This window comes from Myxocyprinus asiaticus, chromosome 21 (assembly GCF_019703515.2).
Source record: "Myxocyprinus asiaticus isolate MX2 ecotype Aquarium Trade chromosome 21, UBuf_Myxa_2, whole genome shotgun sequence".
Lineage (NCBI taxonomy): Eukaryota > Metazoa > Chordata > Actinopteri > Cypriniformes > Catostomidae > Myxocyprinus > Myxocyprinus asiaticus.
This window is the reverse complement of record NC_059364.1, coordinates 20,486,381-20,511,566: the sequence shown is the minus strand read 5'-3', so window position 1 is coordinate 20,511,566 and position 25,186 is coordinate 20,486,381. Positions and strand designations below refer to the sequence as shown.

At 39.8% G+C, this 25,186-nt stretch overlaps 2 protein-coding genes across 6 annotated transcripts in view; one reads left to right on the top strand and one right to left on the bottom strand.

Annotated features, from left to right (window-relative positions):
* The window catches only part of LOC127411780 (galactosylgalactosylxylosylprotein 3-beta-glucuronosyltransferase 2-like), a 38,347-nt gene extending 14,582 nt beyond the window's left edge, over positions 1-23,765 (top strand). The window contains exons 3-4 of the mRNA XM_051647538.1: positions 5,966-6,114; positions 22,831-23,765. Of these exons, the coding sequence (XP_051503498.1) occupies positions 5,966-6,114; positions 22,831-22,917 (236 nt within the window). The 3' untranslated portion in view covers positions 22,918-23,765. The remainder of the gene's footprint in view (positions 1-5,965; positions 6,115-22,830) is intronic.
* The window catches only part of LOC127411778 (stromal membrane-associated protein 1-like), a 167,175-nt gene continuing 165,535 nt past the window's right edge, over positions 23,547-25,186 (bottom strand). For all 5 annotated transcript variants that reach the window (XM_051647531.1, XM_051647532.1, XM_051647534.1 and 2 more), the window contains one exon: positions 23,547-24,810. In XM_051647531.1, the coding sequence (XP_051503491.1) occupies positions 24,676-24,810 (135 nt within the window). In that variant the 3' untranslated portion in view covers positions 23,547-24,675. The remainder of the gene's footprint in view (positions 24,811-25,186) is intronic.

Sequence of the window (25,186 nt, the reverse complement as noted above, 5' to 3'; positions counted from 1 at the left end):
CAACCAATCAGTTCTGGGGTGGCCACAGGGTGGCCAATGAGATTTCAGGGGTGGCCCAGGCCACCCCCTAAAATCACCACTGCTTGAACAGTCCTCTAAAATTTCCTCTAATTGTCAACTTTTGGATTACCTGGTTCTCCACCTCTTGTAACAGGAAAACATTTCAAAAACAGTTTCTGGTAACTAGTGATAAATGCAATCAATCTCTTACTTTTAAAATTCAAGGTCACCTTATTTTTTTATAATTGTTTTTTTTTTCTCTTGTCTGAAACCATACATTTACATTACATGTATTAATTTGGCAGACAATTTTACCCAAAATAATTTACAGTGCATTCAGGTGACCTTGGCATTGCAAGCACCATTTTCTACAACTTGGGCTTCAGGGACAAGTGCCAGTTCAGACCTTCCATCAACTGACCTGATGAAAGACATTTATAGACTTCTAACCCATTACATCACCACCATTACTGTGAAAGTCCTTAAAGTATTTGAGAAAGTGAAACAACATTAGCTGGAACATTATGTCTTCAAGTTTCACCAAAAGATCTCTCTATTGTATCTAATGTGGTGGTGGTATAGTGGAATAATGCACTGAACAGGTACACAGAAGGTTGTTGGTTCAATCCCCACAGCCACCACCATTGTGTCCTTGAGCAAGGCACTTAACTCCAGGTTACTCCAGGGGGATTGTCCCTGTAATAAGGGCACTGTAAGTTGCTTTGGATAAAAGCATCTGCCAAATGCATAAATGTAATGTTTTTAAGGTATTGATCTCCCCACTTCTAGCCCTGTCCATCTATCCAATCTTCTCTTGGGTCTGGAGGAAAATTCTGCTCACATTATTCAATATGACCAGAGAGAGCAGCAGCTTGCCTGCTCAGATAAGCAGATGGGACTTCTTTGCAGTTTGATAAAGTTGATACTGTCCAGAATGTTCTTCACTGAAGACATTTCAAACGACACAAGGCATGTAAAACTGGCCTTGGGAAGCAGTTCAGAAAAAGAGGCCACACAAACAAATGCTCTAAAACAGTGGTTCTCAACCATGGGACCGGGGCCCACTAGAGAAGTAAACTTCCCTAGGGAGTACGAGATGATCTAAGATGATATAAAAATAGGTTATATTAAAATAATCAAACTTAATTAAAATGCTAAAACAGCTAAAATTAAGATGTAGGCCTACACCATATAAACTAATAGTTCCTGAAAATGTTATAATCATGAAATTCATTACGATTAAGTATTTTAATCAATTGACAATTTAATCAATTACCAGTTTCTGGGTGATGGAGACCTTTCAATATTATCTTGGACAATGGGTGGCCTTGGAGTCAAAAAGGTTGAACCACTGCTCCAGGGGGAACCTGTTCTTTCGCTAAAAAAAAAAAGCTGTTTGCAGTGCAACGAATAGAACAGATTGCAGGTGTCTTGAGATTCATTTTTAGCAGTTGACATTCTTTTTAACTTGACACTGCATCTAAAAAACATGGTGCTCCTGCATGAGATGCTGAAAAAAAAAAAACCTACAAAGGCGTGGCGCAAGGGTCAAAGAGTTTACACAGAAAAACTATTGAAAAACAGCATGGATGAATGTAAAAACATGTTCGGTGTGAATGGCCCCAAAGAAGGAAAAGAAATACTGTGAAACACCAGAGAATCTTCTGAAGAAGCTCTTCTCTGTTCATAGTAGCTAACTCTATCAGAATGGATGGTGGCTCTGGAGAGCAAGCAAGTGAACCGTACTTGTAGAGAAGGGAAGGTCTCTGGTCATAGATCATGTATAGGTGACAGGGTGCTAACGCAATAAGAATAGTGCTGCTCTGAATTGTAGAATAACTGTCAGGCAAACATAAACCCTGTAATTATAGGTGGAAGTGACGTGATGGGGCACCTGCTGCAGCATGCTCCCTATAATTGGCATAAACCATTATTGCTGAAGATAAATTAAGCCATTTTCCAGTGCAATTTTAGCAAACATGAGCTCTCAGGCAATGCATTAAAGAGGGTGGAGTGACAAAATGCTGACAGGTTGGAAACATCCTAATGGAGAGAGGCAGGGCTTGTATGCCACTCGAGGGAATAAATACAATGTCAGAGATTGAGCTGCAGAGTACCAATGCATAGTTAACTCATTCCCTAATTCCCCAGACCACAGTGCTGCCTCTGGATGTTATACTGTTCATGAAACTGTAACAACAAGAGATTGTATCATCTCTTTCTCATCTATTCTCCGTCGTTCCTTCTGCAAGTCCATATTCCTCTAGTGCTTCACTTCCATAGCCTGCATTCTTACACGTTCATATCATCATCAGAGATAATGTATTCATCGTCAAGCCTTACCTGACAGTGAGTACATCTGCCTTCACAAAATGTGTATGCATCCTCACATATCTGTCGTAGACTAAACGCACGGCTCTATGAGCTGTTTAAGGTTCATAAATCTGCCTGCTCTACAACAATTCTCCCTAAACAAAAGCAGAGAACAATGAGGTTATTTAGTATTCCTGCAGTACGGCTTCTTCAGAGAGCAAACACAATAGCAGAGAAAAGGTCCTGAACCGCCTCTCATTACTTTCAAGCACTGCTCTTACCTGAAGAGGAGCTCAAGTGCTTGTCTTAACATGGAACCCATTTAACACACAATAGATGCGTTTTGTGCATTAGGCAAAGAGGGGGGTGAAAAGACTATGCATGAGAATAAAATGGTATCAAAAATCTCCATCTGTGGTTTGCACAGTGATTATGGTATATTTGAGTCACGCTAACCTTTGCACATTTTGAGTCACGAGTGCCTGGAAAAGTACATCACAAACAGGATGTGAATTTTCAGAATGTTGGTACTGTAGTCGTGGAGTGGGCTTGCAACGCTGTTTTTGCCTTTGACTCAACAGCTCATCTACAGTAGATGGTCTCTGGAGCACTGTTGGTATAACAACAAAAACATGCCCGGCTCCTAAGCAGTTTCAAAGCCATGTCCCAGGCTCTCGAAACATGGGTTCTTACATCATTTCCCTAATACTCTTATACCATAAGACTTATAGTGGCATCAAAAGGCAACACAGTCATAGAAGAAGATGAAGAGATAAAAAGGAGGTAGTTGGCTGGCCTTCCACTATTAATAAACCTTGATAGTATGCATATTGATCTGAGAAAGAGAAACCTTGTAACTGCACAAGGTTCTCCACTTCTTGTAATAGTTAAAAAAAAGAAAGAAAAAAAAAAGAATCTGTTTGTGAGAACAGATTCCACTGTTTGGTTAACATGTTTCTAGTAACTGGTACTTTCTGTCAACCAACAGGTTTTGAAATCCAGAACTGATAAGTGCAAACCAGTCTCTTTTAAATTTCAACCTTAAGAAGTTTTATTTTTACATCCTGCTCTTGTCTGAAACCTTCCATTTACATTACATTTATTCATTTGGTAGACACTTTTACCCAAAGCCATTTCCAGTGCATTTAAGGCATGCATTTTTATCAGTATATGTGTTTCCTGGAAATCAAACCCATGACATCGGCATTGCAAGCAGGAACCAGTTCCACTTCAGACCTTCCATCAACTGATCTGATGAAAGACATTTGTAGAGTTCTGACCCATTACATCACCACAATTACTGTGAACGTTTTTGAGAATGCGAAACAACATTAGCTGGAACATCACAAGATCTGTCAATTGTATTTAATGCTTTTAAGGTATTGAACTCCCCCCACTCAAAGCTTTGTACATCTATCCAGTCTTCTCTCAGGTCTGGAGGATAATTCTGCCCACATTATACCATTTCACCAGAGAGAGCATTAGCGTGCTTGCTCAGATAAGTAGATGGGACTTCTTTACAGTTTGATCATGTTGATACTGTCCATAATGACTTAAGTCATTTAAAAATACACAAGGCATGTAAAACTGGCCTCGGGAAGATTGGGAAGCAGTTCCGAAAGTGAGGCCATGCAAACAAATGCTCTAAGGCAGTGGTTCTCAACCAGGGGTCTGGGGCCCACTAGAGGGCCTCAGTAAACTTCCAAAGGGGGCCACGAGATAACCAACAATGATATAAAAATAGGTTATATTAAAATGATCAAACTTAATTAAAAAGCTAAAAATCATAATGTGGGCCTACACCACATGAACTGATTGTTCCTTTTGGTGTAACAACAAAAACATGTCCGGCTCCAGAACAATATCAAAGCCATGTCCCAGGCTTTTAGAAAATGGATTCTTACATCATTCCCCCAATACTCTTACACTGGCATCAAAAGGCAAAAGAGTCATTAAAAGAAGAAGAAGAAAAAAAAAAAAACAGTTCAAAGGAGGAAGGTTGCTGGCCTTCAACTATTAATAAAACTTGACAGGATGCATGTCAATCTGAGGGAGAGAAACCTTGTAACTACACAAGGACATAGTTAGCTAGAGATCAGTTGTACACTGAATTGCCGTCGTGAGTTTGCCTCTGTGGATTTGAGGGAAGCCCAGGTGGTTTTAGCAGGAACTCGGGAGTCCTAGAAAACAGCCTGTGCACAGGATAAAAAGCCCACAACAGAGGGTGATATTCCCTACAGAAAAATGTGAAAACTTTTGCGGCTGAGATGGTGTCATTGAGAGAAATGAAAATTATATGATGTAAAACTTGCTTTGACCCACATGCAGCAGTGGGACGGTACAACCGGCTCCCATGAGGAAATGCATAAGGTCATCTGAGAGCTGCAGAGCTCCACATTTGTGTATAGTTAATACAGAGCATATATTTGGACAGCTTCTCATGCATTGTAGTTTGCAGTTCCTGTAGCTCAGCCAGCACCAAGTGGTGCTTGCAATGCAAAGGACATGAGTCCAATTGCTGGTGAACATATGAACTGATAAAATGTATCCTTTAAATGCACTGTAAGTTGCTTTGGATGAAAGTGTCTGCAGACAAACTGTATATGGTTATGAATTGTGAGTTTTATTGTAAGTAAATGTAATAACAGTTTTTCCCAATCCTGGTCCTGGAGTACCCACAGCACTACACATGTCTCCCATATGTAGCAGTTCTAATTCAACTAATCAGCTCATTAGTAGAGGCTCTATGGCCTGAATGGACCTTTTTCATGTTTTCAGGTTTGGAACATGCAAGTAAACTATTGTGGGGTAAACTTCTATTACGGTTACAGGATTCCCACTCTCATCAAGGCACAATTTTCCAGGACATTTTATGTGCCCAACAGGTGTAATATTTAAGATAAAACACATGAGAGGGTCCATTGGACATATCAAATAAAGGAGACAGGAGACATCAAAATGTGCAGTCGGATTGGGGAAACACTGACATGTGGCGCCTTTAAACAAACAGCCTTTTCTAGATAATTAACAGCATTTTCCATTTAGAGGTGATGTGTGAACAGGACTCATTGGGAAATACCAGTAAATCAGCTCTGGCAATTTCCCAGAATGAGAATTTGTAACATTACCAGAAAAGTTCAGTTTTGATGCTACTGTATGTGTGAACAGAGCAGTAAAATTTCTGGTATGAGCATGTACAAGGTTAGGTCACATACAACATGCTGACGAAAGAAGTCTTCTTCTACAAAATTCTGAAATAGATGTTTATCGACTGTGACTCATGAGTCGCGAGTAAAAAAAAAATGTCGTCAAATTGGACAGATAGTGAAACTAAAGCGCTTCTCTTCTTCCGAGCGGATGAAGAAATTAATTGATAGCTTAAAGGAGCAGTAGGTGATTCCGTTACTTGCGATAAAATAACTACAATTAATAGGACCAAAAGCCTTTCTGGCAAATGACATCACAGGGGTTAAAAGCTTTTTAGTGCTGATGTGTAAATGGTATCAAAAAAGATAAAGGCGAAAGCAATAGTAGATGTGGTGGTACATTTACCAAGCAATCTGTCAATTTTACTGCGATTTATCATGTTTCATGTCTGAAAGTGGCTATAGAGAAAGGTTTCTCAGGGAATGTTCTCTCTTATCATTGGCAGGCTTTTCTGTGAACCTGCATGTGATCCTGTCAAACCCGCGTGCCCTCTTCAAGAGGAGAGGAGCCAAACCAGGGATGCAGGAGTCCGATTTCCTCAAGCAGATCACAAAGGTGGAGGACCTGGAGCCAAAGGCCCACAACTGTACCCAGGTCAGTAAAACACTTTGCATTCTTCATCAGCACTGAATATGAGATATACTAAAACATTCTTGCCACAAGCAGTTTTTGATGTTCCTTTACTTCAGGGGTGCTCTGTCCTGTTCTTGGAGAACTACCTTCCTGCAGAGTTTAGATCCAACTCTAATCAACACACCTCAGCCATATAATCAATGTTTTGACAAGTGCGTTAGGCTAGGGTTTGCGCTAAACTTTGCTGGACGGTAGATCTCTACTATAGTACATCATCATAATAGCTCCTTTCTCTCTTGAGTTTTGGCATGGGATATTATTTATGGCATTATGACTCTACCTTTTGGTGCACCTTCGAAAATATGGCTTCTTGTACTCCAGTCTATTTTTGTGACAATTGTACAATATTGGAAACAGGAACAGAACTGGCAAAGAGTGCTTCCAACTGAAAAACACATCTCTATGCACTTGAATAGGTCTGATTCAAAAAGCTCCTTCATTCATCCATGGCCCATTATCTCATGTGCTGAAATCTTGTTGTGCTCAAACCTCTTCAGTCTACTCACCTTATGTGTCAAAATGCTCCCTTTCCTGTACCGCACGTCATGGCTACTGCCATCATCATTATCACCCAATTACCCTAATGGTAGCTGCACTGGGTTATTAATAGTGACTATTAACAGGGCTGACAATTCCACTAATCACCAACACCAGCAAGAGCAGGACATGCTTTTAACGCCAGCCAAGCAGCGACGCATCATTTTGCAACACCAGCCAGACAGCGTAATGTGTGCATTATAAACACACTTTAGTGAGTGCAGGGTCATTGCTGCAGCACAATTCCATGCCAGGTGTTGATATCACATCCAGTGGACGGCAGTGAAAGTAATGGAAAAGGCACTGACAGTTTCAGAAAAGCGTGAGTTGCTTCTTGGACAAAAATAAGTTTAACATACTTATTTTTGTGGCTGTTGTACAATTAAGCATTCATGTATTATATATGGACAGCCTTATGGAAGTAAACAAAGAGAACTGAAGTGGCCTAGTGCCAGCAGTTATGTGTCTGTTCTTCCTCGTCATCATCAACAGATGGGTGTGAGAGGGCTTCTGGCCAAATAGAGCACTGCCAAAGACGTCTTTAGGAAAGGTCACATTTGTAGAAGTGTTCTAGAGGCTCCCTGGTGGATGACAGTGACCAAGCCTGTGGGCAGGGTGATATGGCCAACTCTCAGTGTTTACTTCAAAATTAAGGGCAGTGAGGCCGGGTTGGGTTGGGGCTTCAGCTGATGTGGTCATGTGTGAGTAATCAAAATAAATTGATGTGACAAGGAGGACAGGGACAGAGAGGGAGAAAGAAACCCAGAAAGAGAGAGAGGAGGAAATGAGAAAGGACAAGAAAAGAGGGCAATTGACTGGGAAAGAGATGGCAGAGAGGGCAAACATGCTTATAGACAGGGCGAAATTCACAGGCTTATTAACAGAAGCCAGTGCGGTGACTCTCCTATTTATTCATGTCAATCTAAATCTTGCTCCCGCAGACCAGATCCTGCCAGACTGTTGTCAGTGTGCCAACATGCTTTGCTCTGCCCACAACACAGTCCCTCAAATTATTCTTCCCTCTCACACACACAGCAACTTTCAGGGCTTCAGTTGCCTATTAAGATTTAAAGGAAACCCTCCAGAAATCTTAGTTCAGCACACAATATACTGCTGTGACACATGAAAATTATTTCATATAGGAAGACTCAGACAGAATCTGCATATGTTCTTCACATTCTATACTACATTTTGAAGAAAAATTCTGCTTCAGAATTCGGCGGAATGGATTTAAATGTGGTCAAATGTGTGGTTAAATAGAGCTGAGAGTACAACGCTTTAATTATTAGCTGAATGCATTATGAAATTAACTTAAACATTAATAAACAAGCAATTTGTAGAACTTTATGTATGACATTCGCTCCAATTCTGCAGAAATCTGCAGTGCTTTCTGTGGAGTTCTGCTAGTGCAGATTGTATATAGGATGTAGAAAGCACATCCAGTAACAATATAATTTTGGAGTGCAATCTTTAAGTGACTCTCTTGGTCAAACTTTACAACTTTCAATATTTCAAAGCATTAAACTGTCAATCAAATGACTTTGCTCAAACCATTATACCCTGTCTGTCTAAATCATCTTTCTATTAGAGAATTAACCACAGAAAGAATAAAAAAGCTGCTGACTTACATTACCACACATGAAAATGATAATGACATGAATCTGCCCTTGACTTAGATATAACCTCTAATATTCTCATGGATACATGGCTACAGACTGCTCGAAGATTAGTCCACGTGTTTAAATTTTAATGACCTTTCCATTTACAATTATCAGAGTCCACAGGGATTGCTGCTTTCACACCTCTTCCTGGCTTCTAATATCACTACTTTGAATATTAGCATACCAAGTCAGCTATAACATTGTCAACATTAAAAATTAAAGGATTTATTACATATGAAAGCAAAAGCGCATGAATCTAATTCTTTATATACAGGTGCATCTCAATAAATTAGAATGTCGTGGAAAAGTTCATTTATTTCAGTAATTCAACTCAAATTGTGAAACTCGTGTATTAAATAAATTCAGTGCACACAGACTGAAGTAGTTTAAGTCTTTGGTTCTTTTAATTGTGATGATTTTGGCTCATATTTAACAAAAACCCACCAATTCACTATCTCAAAAAATTAGAATATGGTGACATGCCAATCAGCTAATCAACTCAAAACACCTGCAAAGGTTTCCTGAGCCTTCAAAATGGTCTCTCAGTTTGGTTCACTAGGCTACACAATCATGGGGAAGACTGCTGATCTGACAGTTGTCCAGAAGACAATCATTGACACCCTTCACAAGGAGGGTAAGCCACAAACATTCATTGCCAAAGAAGCTGGCTGTTCACAGAGTGCTGTATCCAAGCATGTTAACAGAAAGTTGAGTGGAAGGAAAAAGTGTGGAAGAAAAAGATGCACAACCAACCGAGAGAACCGCAGCCTTATGAGGATTGTCAAGCAAAATCGATTCAAGAATTTGGGTGAACTTCACAAGGAATGGACTCAAGGCATCAAGAGCCACCACACACAGACGTGTCAAGGAATTTGGCTACAGTTGTCGTATTCCTCTTGTTAAGCCACTCCTGAACCACAGACAACGTCAGAGGTGTCTTACCTGGGCTAAGGAGAAGAAGAACTGGACTGTTGCCCAGTGGTCCAAAGTCCTCTTTTCAGATGAGAGCAAGTTTTGTATTTCATTTGGAAACCAAGGTCCTAGAGTCTGGAGGAAGGGTGGAGAAGCTCATAGCCCAAGTTGCTTGAAGTCCAGTGTTAAGTTTCCACAGTCTGTGATGATTTGGGGTGCAATGTCATCTGCTGGTGTTGGTCCATTGTGTTTTTTGAAAACCAAAGTCACTGCACCCGTTTACCAAGAAATTTTGGAGCACTTCATGCTTCCTTCTGCTGACCAGCTTTTTAAAGATGCTGATTTCATTTTCCAGCAGGATTTGGCACTTGCCCACACTGCCAAAAGCACCAAAAGTTGGTTAAGTGACCATGGTGTTGGTGTGCTTGACTGGCCAGCAAACTCACCAGACCTGAACCCCATAGAGAATCTATGGGGTATTGTCAAGAGGAAAATGAGAAACAAGAGACCAAAAAATGCACTGATGAGCTGAAGGCCACTGTCAAAGAAACCTGGGCTTCCATACCACCTCAGCAGTGCCACAAACTGATCACCTCCATGCCACGCCGAATTGAGGCAGTAATTAAAGCAAAAGGAGCCCCTACCAAGTATTGAGTACATATACAGTAAATGAACATACTTTCCAGAAGGCCAACAATTCACTCAAAATGTTTTTTTTTATTGGTCTTATGATGTATTCTAATTTTTTGAGATAGTGAATTGGTGGGTTTTTGTTAAATGTGAGCCAAAATCATCACAATTAAAAGAACCAAAGACTTAAACTACTTCAGTCTGTGTGCATTGAATTTAATACACGAGTTTCACAATTTGAGTTGAATTACTGAAATAAATGAACTTTTCCACGACATTCTAATTTATTGAGATGCACCTGTATTATTGCTTTCCTCTTATAAAAAAAAATATACAGCACTGTGGTCTGCAAATTTTCTCTATACAGAGCTTCTACAGCTGAATGCAACACAAATGAATGAAGTTTAACAAACCACAAACCAATTATGATCCACTTCAGGAAGTTCCCAGTTTATAATACGTCAGAAATTATATAAAATATATATATATATATATATATATATATATATATATATATATATATATATATATATACTGTAATTACTGTATATATACACTCTGCGTGCTGCCAAATCAGTGCCAACCCGCCTAGGCATGGACTCTACAAGACCCCTGAAGGTGTCCTGTGGTATCTGACACCAAGACAACAGCAGCAGATCCTGAAAGTCCTGTAAGTTGCGAGGTGGAGCCGCCATGGATCGGACTTGTTGGTCCAGCACATCCCACAAATGCTCAATCAGATTGAGATCTGGAGAATTTAGATGCAAGGGTAACACCTTGAACTCTTCATCATGTTCCTCACACCATTCCCGAACAATGTGTGCTGTGTGGTAGGGCACATTATCCTGCTGAAAGAGGCCACTGCCATCAGGGAATTCCATTGCCATGAAGCGCCGTACCTGGTCTGCAACGATGTTTAGGTAGGTGACACGTGTCAAATTGACGTCCACATGAATGGCTGGTTTCCCAGCAGAACATTGCTCAGAGCATCACACTCCCTCCACCGGCTTGTCATCTTCCCACTGTGCATCCTGGTGCCATCACTTCCCCAAGTAAATGGGGCACACATACACGGCTGTCCGCATGATGTAAAAGAAAAAGGGACCCAAGTGACCATCTTCCACTGCTCCAAGGTGCAGTTCTGACACTCGTGTGCCCATTGTAGGCACTTTTGATAGTGGACAGGGGTCATCATGGGCACTCTGACCGGTCTGCGGCTACCCAGCCCCATATGCAGCAGGGTGTGATGCACTGTGTGTTGTGACACATTCCTCCCATAAACATCATTAAAATTTTCTGTGACTTGTGCCACAATAGACCTTCTGTCGGTTCAGACCAGACAGGATATCCTTTATTGCCCTTGCGCATCGATGAGCCTTGGGCGCCCAACACCCTGTTGCCGGTGAGTGTGTCACCTTGTGTGTCTGTAACAAGGCAAAACATTCAAGGGTATGTAAACTTTTGATCAGGGCCATTTGGGTGATTTCTGTTATCATTATGATTTAAAAAGGAGCCAAACAACTATGTGATGATAAATGGTTTCATATGATCACTATCCTTAAATAAAAGTCCTTTTTGCATGATCAGTCATATTTTCGAAATCAATGCCAAAATTTCACAATTTCTGCCAGGGTATGCAAACTTTTGAGCACAACTGTATACACACACACACACACACACACACACACTGGTGGCCAAAAGTTTGAAATAATGTACAGATTTAGTTGTTTCAGAAAGAAATTGGTATTTTAATTCACCAAAGTGGCATTCAACTGATCACAAAGTATAGTCAGGACATTACTGATGTAAAAAAACAGCACCGTCACTATTTGAAAAAAGTCATTTTTGATCAAATCTAGACAGGCCCCATTTCCAGCAGCCATCACTCCAACACCTTATCCATGAGTAATCATGCTAAATTGCTAATTTGATACTAGAAAATCACTTGCCATTATATCAAACACAGTTGAAAGCTATTTGGTTCATTAAATGAAGCTTGACATTGTCTTTGTGTTTGTTTTTGAGTTGCCACAGTATGCAATAGATTGGCATGTCTTAAGGTCAATATTAGGTCAAAAATGGCAAAAAAGAAACAGCTTTCTCTAGAAACCCATCAGTCAATCATTGTTTTGAGGAATGAAGGCTATACAATGCTTGAAATTGCCAAAAAACTGCAGATTTCATACAAAGGTGTACACTACAGTCTTCAAAGACAAAGGACAACTGGCTCTAATAAGGACAGAAAGAGATGTGGAAGGCCAGATGTACAACTAAACAAGAGGATAAGTACATCAGAGTCTCTAGTTTGAGAAATAAACACCTCAGCTGACAGCTTCATTGAATTCTACCCGCTCAACACCAGAAAAAGCCACTTTTGAAACAGAAAAGAAAAAGAAAAGGTTAGACTGGGCAAAGAAACACAGACATTGGACAACAGATAATTGGAAAAGAGTGTTATGGATCTTAACCCCACTGAGCTTTTGTGAGATCAGCTAGACTGTAAGGTGAATGAGAAGTGCCCAACAAGACAGCCACATCTATGGCAAGTGCTAAAGGAAGTGTGGGGTGAAATGTCACCTGAGTATCTGGACAAACTGACAGCTGGAATGCCAAGGATCCACAAAGCTGTCATTACTGCACGTGGAGGATTTTTTGATGAGAACTCTGTAGTAGTTTAAGAAGTTTAGAATTTTTTTTTTTCAAACTGTAATAGAACTTTTTCATGTTATTAATGTCCTGACTATACATTGTGATCAGTTGAATGGCACTTTGGTGAATAAAAGTACCAATTTCTTTCTATAAGAGCAAAATCTATACATTATTCCAAACTTTTGGCTGCTATATATATATATATATATATATATATATATATATATATATATATATATATATATATATATATATATATATAGTAGGCCCCTTTGCCCGGTTGTATAAAACACCCTTAGTTTTTCCCTTAAGTATAACACTTAAAGTGATTTACCCTTAACTAAGGAAATGATATGAGGGTGTTACATATAATCCCTAAGACAGTTCTCTTAGTAAGTGAAACCGTTAAGGAATTTACTACAGTGAGTCAGATTTTACTGTAATAAAATTCTACTGTTACCATGGATACAACATTTTCCTACCTACTTTCAGAAGATCGGAAATGTCCCGACCAACATTTGGGCAATTTTAAAAAAATTAATAGATTCAAACACTTTTTTGAGTTCAAATCTTCCCAGTGTAAGTAAAAAAATACCCGTCCTGAGTTTTACATACAGACTATAATGAAGGATTCTGCTTTTATGGCCGGTAAGCGCCCTCCTGAGGAAGACACCTTTGAATTTGAATGACTGTGCCAGGTAAGGGGTGGATGGTGGTGCCAAATGTTTAAATGCTTGTATAACTGTGCTGAGAACTGATTGCCATCCTAAATTAAGAATATTAGTGGTGGTCAGTAAGACTGTAAGATACACTATATTGCCAAAAGTATTCGCTCATCTGCCTTTAGACGCATATGAACTTAAGTGACATCCCATTCTTAATCCATAGGGTTTAATATGACGTCGGCCCACCCTTTGCAGCTATAACAGCTTCAACTCTTCTGGGAAGGCTTTCCACAAGGTTTAGGAGTGTGTTTATGGGAATTTTTGACCATTCTTCCAGAAGCGCATTTGTGAGGTCAGACACTGATGTTGGACGAGAAGGCCTGGCTCCCAGTCTTCGCTCTAATTCATCCCAAAGGTGCTCTATCGGGTTGAGGTCAGGACTCTGTGCAGGCCAGTCAAGTTCTTCCACACCAAACTCGCTCATCCATATCTTTATGGACCTTGCTTTGTGCACTGGTGCGCAATCATGTTGGAACAGGAAGGGGCCATCCCCAAACTGTTCCCACAAAGTTGGGAGCATGGAATTGTCCAAAATTTCTTGGTATGCTGAAGCATTCAGAGTTCCTTTCACTGGAACTAAGGGGCCAAGCCCAGCTCCTGAAAAACAACCCCACACCATAATCCCCCCCTCCACCAAACTTCACAGTTGGCACAATGCAGTCAGACAAGTACCGTTCTCCTGGCAACCGCCAAACCCAGACTCGTCCATCAGATTGCCAGATGGAGAAGCGTGATTCGTCACTCCAGAGAACGCGTCTCCACTGCTCTAGAGTCCAGTGACGGCGTGCTTTACACCACTGCATCCGACACTTTGCATTGCACTTGGTGATGTATGGCTTGGATGCAGCTGCTCGGCCATGGAAACCCATTCCATGAAGCTCTCTACGCACTGTTCTTGAGATAATCTGAAGGCCACATGAATTTTGGAGGTCTGTAGCGATTGACTCTGCAGAAAGTTGGCGACCTCTGTGCACTATGCGCCTCAGCATCCGCTGACCCCGCTCTGTCATTTTACGTGGCCTACCACTTCGTGGCTGAGTTGCTGTCATTCCCAATCGCTTCCACTTTGTTATAATACCACTGACAGTTGACTGTGGAATATTTAGTAGCGAGGAACTTTCACGACTGGACTTGTTGCACAGGTGGCATCCTATCACAGTACCACGCTGGAATTCACTGAGCTCCTGAGAGCGGCCCATTCTTTCACAAATGTTTGTAGAAGCAGTCTGCATGCCTAGGTGCTTCATTTTATACACCTGAATTCAATTATTTGGATGAATACTTTTGGCAATATAGTGTATATAGCCTATATACATATTCGCGATATATCGCAAATAAACTTGGGGCATGATTTTAATGCATCCATTTATACAGTTTGTAAAGATGCAGAGAGCAGAAAATACTAGGCACACTTCTCTTTGTGTCTTCCTATTAGGTCACCCTCCAGCTTGTTGGCGATTTCTCATATTATGTGACGGTCAAATGTACTCCTGCGTCCTGCAGTAGTTTTTCTATCGCGAAAAACAAATCGCCTTGACTTACTGTACTCTTCAATTGGTTCTATAATCTAAGCCATCTTGTTTTTTAGAAACCCTTTAACTCTGAGAAATCGAATCCCGTCCGAATGCGAATGTCAGTGATTGCTGATATGGAATTTTCACAGCGCTTCACCTCATGTATTTTGACCTAAATGAACTACCATTAAGATTGTACTTATTCAGCCCCGCCCCTTTTCCATGCTCCGCTCTTCAGAATTTTGTCATCTAACTTCCTGTTTGTATTGAAGCTACTGAGTAGAGTCGATCAAAATGGATTACATGTGGGAGCACAAAAAGTATTTTTTGTGGTGTGATGTCTGCAGCCCCCCTTTACTTCGTGAAAATGCAAGTGAGGTGTTTTTTCTGTCACTATAAATGTTTTTTTTTTCCAACACTCACAGAGGTAAATTAGACCTGGCAGATCACATTTGGACAGCTATGACACACTACACTTTTTCATAATGCAAGTATTTCATTATTATACATGTAATTCTGCTTATTTTTTAGGTGTCAACTTGTTAATAATTTGTGTTAAAATGTGTAATTGATATGAAATTTCCAACAGTGACAGCTCATATTATTACGCATGCAAGTTCAACATTAAAGAAAATTACAAATGTACTTTTTAAAATTGATTTGTCACCCTACATTTTTTAGAGGCTTAAATGTGATTAAAACAGAATATAAAATAAAACATACACTTTCACATGTGTATGTGTGTGCTTATAAATATATTTGCACCCCTCCCCCATCCCGGTTTAATGCTCAAAAAATCTGCTTACATTAACTATTACACGATGGGTGAATGACACGAGAAGATGGTCAGAGGTGTTGTACGAGATATTTTGTGTTGTCTCTTTGTGTTTCATGAGCACAGAGACATATCAATACGTCCACAGCATGAAGGTAGGATCTTGTGTATTTATGAATGAAGTCCTCTTGTTTTATAATCTCCCTGGTCTGCTTCCAGTTCTAATGACATCCCATGAACACTTTAAAATACTCATGATAGCTTTTGACAACTCTATAACCTGTAAATCCACTAGCTAATTACACTTTGTCATCAACACCATAGATATCTATATAGAACTACTAGAACGGAAGTTCAGAGACAAAATTTTCAAGATGGCTGCGTGCTAGATTCTCCTGCCTGCAGTGTGACTTTCAATTTTGATGTAGATTTTTTGCTATCCGACGAGAATATAAGAAAATAAACTCAACAATGTGAGCCAAATTGCAGATACTGGCAACTGTTATATCAGCCTTAATTTCTCTGCTCAGTTACGTAATGTTATATTTATTATTTCATTGGGTTTATAATAAGCAGCCACTTCTATAAATTCGAATTTATAATGTATATCTAATAAATTACAATTAAATCAATACATTAAATAAATAATTGTTTAAAATATATATTTTTTAATTATAATAATTTTAAATTTAAACTGAAAGTTTAAAAGATACATTAATTTTATCACCTAAATTATGTGATAACCTTCTGTAATGCCCACTTCTAGAAAACAGACACTCCCACCTCTGTAATAAACACAGAGATCTTTAGTCCCGTCCGAATCAGTACATGAAATCTCAGATGTTGGGTGATAATAATTGTAACTCAAACGTTGTTTAGAAAACTAATCCCGTCCGAATAGGGCTATAGACATTCAATGGGCGGAACTGTCTTAACACGCTAGTTGACTGTTACGCTCTCTCCTATGATAGAGCCATAGAGATTGTCATCTCTGTAAATAAAATAATCTCTGACAGCGCTTCCCTGTCAGTGATAAAATGATGGAGAAAGGACCTCTTAACACTATTTGATGTACAAAACAAGCCCAGATGGGACTTGGGACACGTCAGCCTATGTAAGGCACGTTTTAATTACCACAGAAGCACACCAAATCTTAACTATTAAAAAAATGGAGAATGAGACGTTTTTGTTTGTAGGCGCCGTTCATGGTGAGTTCAGAGTGGTGCATGACGCTGGTGTTGCCACTTTGACGCAAATCATGAACCCAGCTTCACGACTGCTGTAACAAAGCGGATGGCCACAGTCTACCGGCAAATTAATATTGTGGAGGATGAGAGTTTAAGGGATTTAATGCCCATTGCAATGAATATGCAACCTACAGCTGAAGTCAGAAGTTTACATACACTTAGGTTGAAGTCATTAAAACTCATTTTTTTAACCACTCCACAGATTTAATATTAGCAAACTATAGTTTTGGCAAGTCATTTAGGACATCTACTTTGTGCATGACATGAGTAATTTTTCTAACAATTCTTTACAGACAGATTGTTTCACTTTTAATTGACTACATCACAATTCCAGTGGGTCAGAAGTTTACATACACCAAGTTAACTGTGCCTTTAGGCAGCTTGGAAAATTACAGAAAATGAAGTCAAGCATTTAGACAATTAGCTTTTGATAGGTGGTATACTGAATTGAAGGTGTACCTGTGGATGTATTTTAAGGCCTACTTTCAAACTCAGTGCCTCTTAGCTTAACATAATGGGAGAATCAAAATAAATCAACCAAGACCTCAGAAAAAAAATTGTGGACCTCCACAAGTCTGGTTCATTCTTGGGAGCAATTTCCAAATGCCTGAAAGTACCACGTTCATCTGTACAAACAATAGTATGGAAGTATAAACCCCATGGGACCACGCTGCCATCATATCGCTCAGGAAGGAGACGCATTCTGTCTCCTAGAAATGAACGTAGTTTGGTGCGAAAAGTGCAAATCAATCACAGAACAACAGCAAAGGACCTTGTGAAGATGCTGGAGGAAACAGGTAGACAAGTATCTACAGTTGAAGTCGGAAGTTTACATACACCATGTTAACTGTGCCTTTAGGCAGCTTGGAAAGTTCTAGAAAATTATGTCAATGCTTTAGACAATTTGCTTTTGATAGGTGGTGTACTGAATTGGAGGTGTACCTGTGGATGTATTTTAAGGCCTGCATTCAAACTCAGTGCCTCTTTGTTTGACATTATGGGAGAATCAAAATGAAATCAACCAAGACCTCAGAAAACAAATTGTGGACCCCCACAAGTCTGGTTCATTCTTGGGAGCAATTTCCAAATGCCTGAAAGTACCACATTCATCTGTACAAACAATAGTACGCAAGTATAAACCCCATGGGACCATGCAACCATCATACCGCTCAGGAAGGAGAATCATTCTGTCTCCTAAAGATGAATGTAGTTTGGTGCGAAAAGTGCAAATCAATCACAGAACAACAGCAAAGGACCTTGTGAAGATGCTGGAGGAAACAAGTTGACATGTATCTATATCCACAGTAAAACAAGTTCTATATTGACATAACCTGAAAGGCTGCTCAGCAAGGAAGAAACCACTGCTCCAAAACCACCATAAAAATGTCAGACTACAGTTCGCAAGTGCACATAGGGACAAAGATATTACTTTTTGGAGAAATGTCCTCTGGTCTGATGAAATGTATTAACTGTTTGGCCATAATGACCATTATGTTTGGAGGAAAAAGGGTGAGGTTTGCAAACTGAAGAACACCATCCCAACCGTGAAGCATGGGGGAGGCAGCATCATGTTGTGGGGGTGATTTGCTGCAGGAGGGACTGGTGCACTTCACAAATTGATGGCATGATGAGGAAGGAAAATTATGTGGATATATTGAAGCAACATCTCAAGACATCAGCCAGGAAGTTAAAGCTCGGTCACAAATGGTTCTTCCAAATGGACAGTGACCCCAAGCATACCTCTAAAGTTGTGGCAAAATGGCTTAAGGACAACAAAGTCAAGGTATTGGAGTGGCCATCTCAAAGCCATGACCTCAATCCAATAGAAAATTTGTGGGCAAAACTGAAAAAGCGTGTGCGAGCAAGGAGGCCTACAAACTCAGTTGCACTAGTTCTGTCTGGAAGAATGGGCCAAAATTCCAGCAACTTATTGCGAGAAGCTTGTGGAAGGCTACCCATAATGTTTGACCCAAGTTAAACAATTTAAAGACAATACTACCAAATACTACCAAAGTGTATGTAAACTTCTGACCCACTGGGAATGTGATGAAAGAAATAAAATCTGAAATAAATTATTTTCTCTACCAGACATTTCACATTCTTACAATAAAATAGTGATCCTAACTTACCTAAGACAGGGAATGTTTTCTACGATTAAATATCAGGAATTGTAAAAAAACTGAGTTTAAATGCATTTGGCTGAGGTGTATGAAAACTTCTGACTTAAACTGTATGTGGGGACTAGTTTTTTCAATTAATCAAACTCCCACTTAATTGGTGATATTTTAGTTCTTTGTCTTTATATTGTGGAAGGGTTTGTTTGAAAAATGTTAATAAAACATTATATTGCTACATATTGTTTTATTTTCTTTCCTAAGATGGAAATAAATTAATTTTGACAAGAAAAGATTTATACACTGATCAGCCACAACATTAAAACCACTGACAGGTGAAATGAATAACCTTTATTATCTTGTTACAATGGCACCTGTCAAGGGGTGGGATATATTAGGCAGCAACTGAACAGTCAGTTCTTGAATTTCATGTGTTGGAAGTAGAAAAAGCATAAGGATTTGAGTGACTTTGACAAGGGCCAAATTGTGATGGCTAGACGACTGGGTCAGAGCATCTCCAAAACGGCAGGTCTTGTGGGGTGTTCCCGGTATGCAGTGGTTAGTACCTACCAAAAATGGTCCAAGGAAGGACAACCGGTGAACCGACGACAGGGTCATGGGCACCCAAGGCTCACTGATGCGTGTGGGAAGCGAAGTCTAGCCTGTCTGGTCCGATCCCACAGAAGAGCTACTATAGCACAAATTGCTGAAACACTTAATGCTGGTCATGATAGAAAGATGTCAGAACATACAGTCCATCGCAGCTTGCTGCATATGGGGCTATATAGCCGCAGACTGGTCATAGTACCCATGCTGACCCCTGTCCACCGCCGAAAGTGCCTACAATGGGCACGTGAGCATCATAACTGGACCATGGAGCAATGGAAGAAGGTGGTCTGGTCTGATGAATCACGTTTTCTTTTAGATCATGTGGACAGCCGGGTACATGTGCAGTGATTACCTGGGGAAGAGATGGCAGCAGGATGCAGTATGGGAAGAAGGCATGCTGGCGGAGGCAGTGTGATGCTCTGGGCAATGTTCTTCTGGGAAACCTTGGGTCCTGGCATTCATGTGGATGTTACTTTGACACGTACCACCTACCTAAAGATTGTTGCAGACCACATACTTCATGGCAATGATATTCCCTGATGGCAGTGGCCTCTTACAGCAAGATAATGTGCCCTGCCACACTGCTGCAAAAAATGTTCAGGAATGGTTTGAGGAACATGACAAAGAGATCAAGGTGTTGACTTGGCCTCCAAATTCCCCAGATCTCAGTACGATTGAGCATCTATGGGATGTGCTGGACCAACAAGTCCGATCCATGGAGGCCTCACCTCGCAACTTACAAGACTTAAAGGATCTGCTGCTAACATCTTGGTGCTATATAGACTTGTTCTCAGCATGGATCCACTGACAGTTCGAGTTTATTTTGTGTGAATTTCAAGTCATTTTTTCAAAGCAGCTTTACAGAAAATTATTCTGTAACAGAAAATTAAGCTGTAATGTCTGTCATCATTGTGCAGTTTGATGAAAACATGTTTGAAGATCATGCCACACACACTGGCGGTCAAAATTTTGGAATAATGTACAGATTTTGCTGTTTCGGAAGGAAATTGGTACTTTAATTCACCAAAGTGGCATTCAACTGATACAAATTATAGTCAAGACATTACTGATGTTTAAAAAAAAAAAAAAAAAAAAAAAAAACAGTACCATCACTATTTGAAAAAAACAAACAAACAAAAATAAAACATTTTTGATCGAATCTAGACAGGCCCCATTTCCAGCAGCCATCACTACCAACACTTTATCCTTGAGTAATCATGCTAAATTGCAGATTTGGTACTAGAAAATCACGTGCCATTATATCACACAGCTGAAAGCTATTTGGTTTGTTAAATGAAGCTTAACGTTGTCTTTGTGTTTGTTTTTGAGTTGCCACAGTATGCAATAGACTGATTAAGGTCAATATTAGGTCAAAAATGGCAACAACAAAAAAAAAGAAACAGCTTTCTCTAGAAACTCGTCAGTCAATCATTGTTTTGAGGAATGAAGCCAATACAATGCTTGAAATATATATATATATATATATATATATATATATATATATATATATATATACACACACACACACAGGCAGCCAAAAGTTTGGAATAATGTACAGATTTTGCTCTTATGGAAAGAAATTGGTACTTTTATTCACCAAAGTGCCATTCAACTGATCACAATGTATAGTTAGGACATTAATAATGTGAAAAATTACTATTAAAAATGAAAAAACTTAAACTACTTCTGAAACTGGTGTTGAGCGGGAAGAATTCAGTGAAGCTGTCAGCTGAGGACATGTGAGGTGTCTATTTCTCAAACTAGAGACTCTGATATACTTATCCTCTTGTTTAGTTGTACATCTGGCCTTCCACTCCATCTCTTTCTGTCCTTGTTAGAGCCAGTTGTTTTTTGTCTTTGATGACTGTATTGTACACCTTTGTATGAAATCTGCAGTTTTTTGGCAATTTCAAGCATTGTATAGCCTTCATTCCTCAAAACAATGATTGATGAGTTTCTAGAAAAAGCTGTTTCTTTTTTTTGTTGTTGCCATTTTTGACCTAATATTTACCTTAAGACATGCCAGTCTATTGCATACTGTGGCAACTCAAAAACAAACACAAAGACAACGTTAAGCTTCATTTAACAAACCAAATAGCTTTCAACTGTGTTTGGATATAATGGCAAGTGATTTTCTAGTATCAAATTAGCAATTTAGCATGATTACTCAAGGATAAAGTGTTGGTATGATGGCTGCTGGAAATGGGGCCTGTCTAGATTCGATCAAAAATGACTTTTTTTTACATCAGTAATGTCTTGACTATAATTTGTATCAGTTGAATGCCACTTTGGTGAATTAAAGTACCAATTTCCTTCCGAAACAGCAAAATCTGTACATTCCAAAATTTTGGCCGTCAGTGTGTGTGGCATGATCTTCAAACATGTTTTCATCAAACTGCACAATGATGACAGACATTACAGCTTAATTTTCTGTTACAGAATAATTTTCTGTAAAGCTGCTTTGAAAAAATGACTTGAAATTCACACAAAATAAACTCGAACTGTCAGTGGATCCATGCTGAGAACAAGTCTTGTGGTGCAGGAGCTTATTCTGTGCAGCTCACAGGGCCTTGGTAATATTTATTAAGACAACACCAGGATCAGTAGAAAGCCAAGCATAGCATCAGACACCTACACAAGGTGTTACAGTATCCACCAGTGCCTCTATACTCTGTTACAGTATCTACAAGTGTCTCTGTATGCTCCATTACAGTATCTACCTTCATCTCAATACGCTTTATTAAAGTATCTACCAGCGCCTCTATACTCTCCATGACAGTATCTACCAGCACCTTTATACTCTATATTACAGTGTCTAACATTAAGATACATCTTGTTATCAGGCCCTGTAGGCACCGTAGCTTAACTGCCCCATACCATGGGTTACTTCTGGGTTGCCACTTCACAATGCACCTTATTTTTCTCTAATGGTTCTGCTAAATTAGCTTTATGCAAAACAAGCTAATTTGCAGTGCCATGTGTTTGGGAATTGACACGTCACACCTGGGTGCGGCCATTTAACCACACTCTTTCGCTGCATTGGCTCAGCCTGATATAATTAAGATGTGTAACAGGCCAGGGAGTCTATGAGAGATCCCATTCCAGCATCCTTCACGCATCATCAGACTAAAACAGCTCCACTGAGAGATCAAACTGAAATGGGCCTTATTTCCCCGTTGTCTTGTACCTTTGCATGTTTTGTTTTCGGCACACCTGTCCACTTGTCCCCAAATTCAGAAACAATTGATAACAAATTTTTTGCATCCATTTGCATGGCTCACAAGTTTTCATTTGTTTTTTTCAGGTTCTGGTGTGGCACACCCGCACTGAAAAGGTCAACCTGGGCAATGAACCAAAGCGGCAACAGGATTCTGTTTTTATTGAGGTCTAGTGGATGAGAACGTCCTAGGAGTTTCACACCTGTCAATGTTACACTGGATGGATCAAAGGACCACCATCACTGGCACTTGCAAAAATAATGGCCACCTTTGAGCTTTTGGATACCTGCGCTGGAGAAAAGACATGTTCCTTAAGCAATCAAATGCTTTAGATTTGCATTCGGACAAAGCTGTCTTGGGAACATGTTCCTGAATACTGCACTGACATGCATTGTCTCTGCTGGGGCTTTTCATTGTAGCAACACACTGGATTACCTGTAACGTGGTGGTGGAGAAACCATAGTTAAGGTGTTTACAAATGGCAACTGTATGTAAAAACTTTATCCTATTCCTAATGCATCTATGTTTACTGGTCCATTTGTGGAATCAGATCAATGTCTGCCTGCCTGTGAACCAGAGAAAAATACGTTTGAGTAATGTACAGAGGTCTAAACTACTGACGGGTGTTGGTGGAGATCCTGCCCATGGAACAAAACAGTCTACACAGAATAAGAAATTGTGGATGAAAGACATTCAAGGCACACTGAACATTCCCTGGAAATAGAGATTAAGCTGGTGGAAGCTGCAAAGAGTAAATCAGTTTGTTTCACAGTGCACGAGACACTATTACGAGGACAGAACCTTTGGATTACAAATGTCTTTATTCCAAATGACTCTCTTTAAAAGCAAAAAAAAAGAAAGAAGAAGAGATAACTTTACAATAAATGCGTCTTTAGACAAAATGATCACACAATAGTTCATGGCTATTCACTGTTTAATGCACGGAAATACATTTTTTTTTCCTCTGTACTAGGCAACAGAAAATGTAAACACATTATAGAAATAAACCTGGATGACGAGGTGGGGATGTTTATATTATTGCACAGCAGAGAGACCCTATCTGAGAGGATAGAAATTCTGCTACAGCGGCGGGACTGACATGTTGGACTGCACGCTTTTGTTCGATCCTTACTCTCCAAATCGCGGTAAAAAGTTTCACTCAGATTATTCCTGCCTCAAACCCCTCTCCCCCCCCCCCTTCCCTTTAGCCCCCACCCCCCTCCTCCTCAAGCCGTAACAGTTGCAGCTGTACAGTCGTCCAGGTTTATTTGTCTTTCACTCACTGTGCTTCTCTGTAGCGCACACATTAAAACATCACAGTAAAGATGGAGCTTGTCATGGAGCTACACGGATGTGGTGGGATGAGAGGCTGGAGAGAGGTGATGACATCTCATGATTACCTACATTATATGGGTCTATACAATATCTGCTACAGGGTTCCGGGATATAGGGCCTCTATACACAGAAGTAAGGAAAGGGATTGGGGAAAGTCACAAATATGATAGCCATACCTCTGTCATTTAAATACTATTATTTACTATTGATTTGGTAAAGATATATTAGAAGCCTGTATAATTGGTCCAGCAGCTTTCTTCGCTGATATGTGTTTTGAACCCCCCCCAAAAAATAATATATATATATATATATATATATATATATATATATATATATATATATATATATATATATATATATATATAAAAGAAAAAAATTGCAAATAAGATTGACAAAGCTGCCAGTCTCTTAAACTCCATACTCTTGCTCACTTGATCAATACACAGAGGACAAATTGAGTCGATGCTCTCCAGAGTAGTAATGGTCGGAAAGAGAAGGGGAAAAAACAATACATGAATAAAACTCTGGCCGTGGGTGTTGGTGGAGGGGAGATGGAAGGATGCAGTGCCCCTTGTCCTCCACCTGCCCTCGTTCATTTACTTCCAGAGCTGGGTGCTGAGGGTTTGACCAGAGGGCGGTGCCACCCAGCCGCCCATGGGGGCACCGGGTGGCCCGAATGCCATTGGAGCACCAGAACCATTCATGTTCATTCCAGACATCTGTTGGTTAATCTGAAAACAACAAGAGGAGAGCAAAAGAGGAAAGTATAAAACCTCTATAGATATAAGACTTGTATTGCATTAAAGGGATAGTTTTACAGGGATATTTCACCCAAAAATCATTTACTCAACCTCATGTTGATCCAAACCCATATTACTTTATTTGTTCCATGGAACAGAAATGGAGATGTTAAGGCAGAATGTTAGAGTCAACCATTGAGTCACCATTCACTTTCATTGAATGGAAATAAGCTGCAATGAAAGGGAACAGTAACTGAGGCTAACATTCTACCTAATATTTTTGAGTAGCACAGAATAAAGTAAGTAATGTGGGTTTGAAACAACATCAGGGTGAGTAAATAATGGGTGAACTATCCCTAAAGGAGAA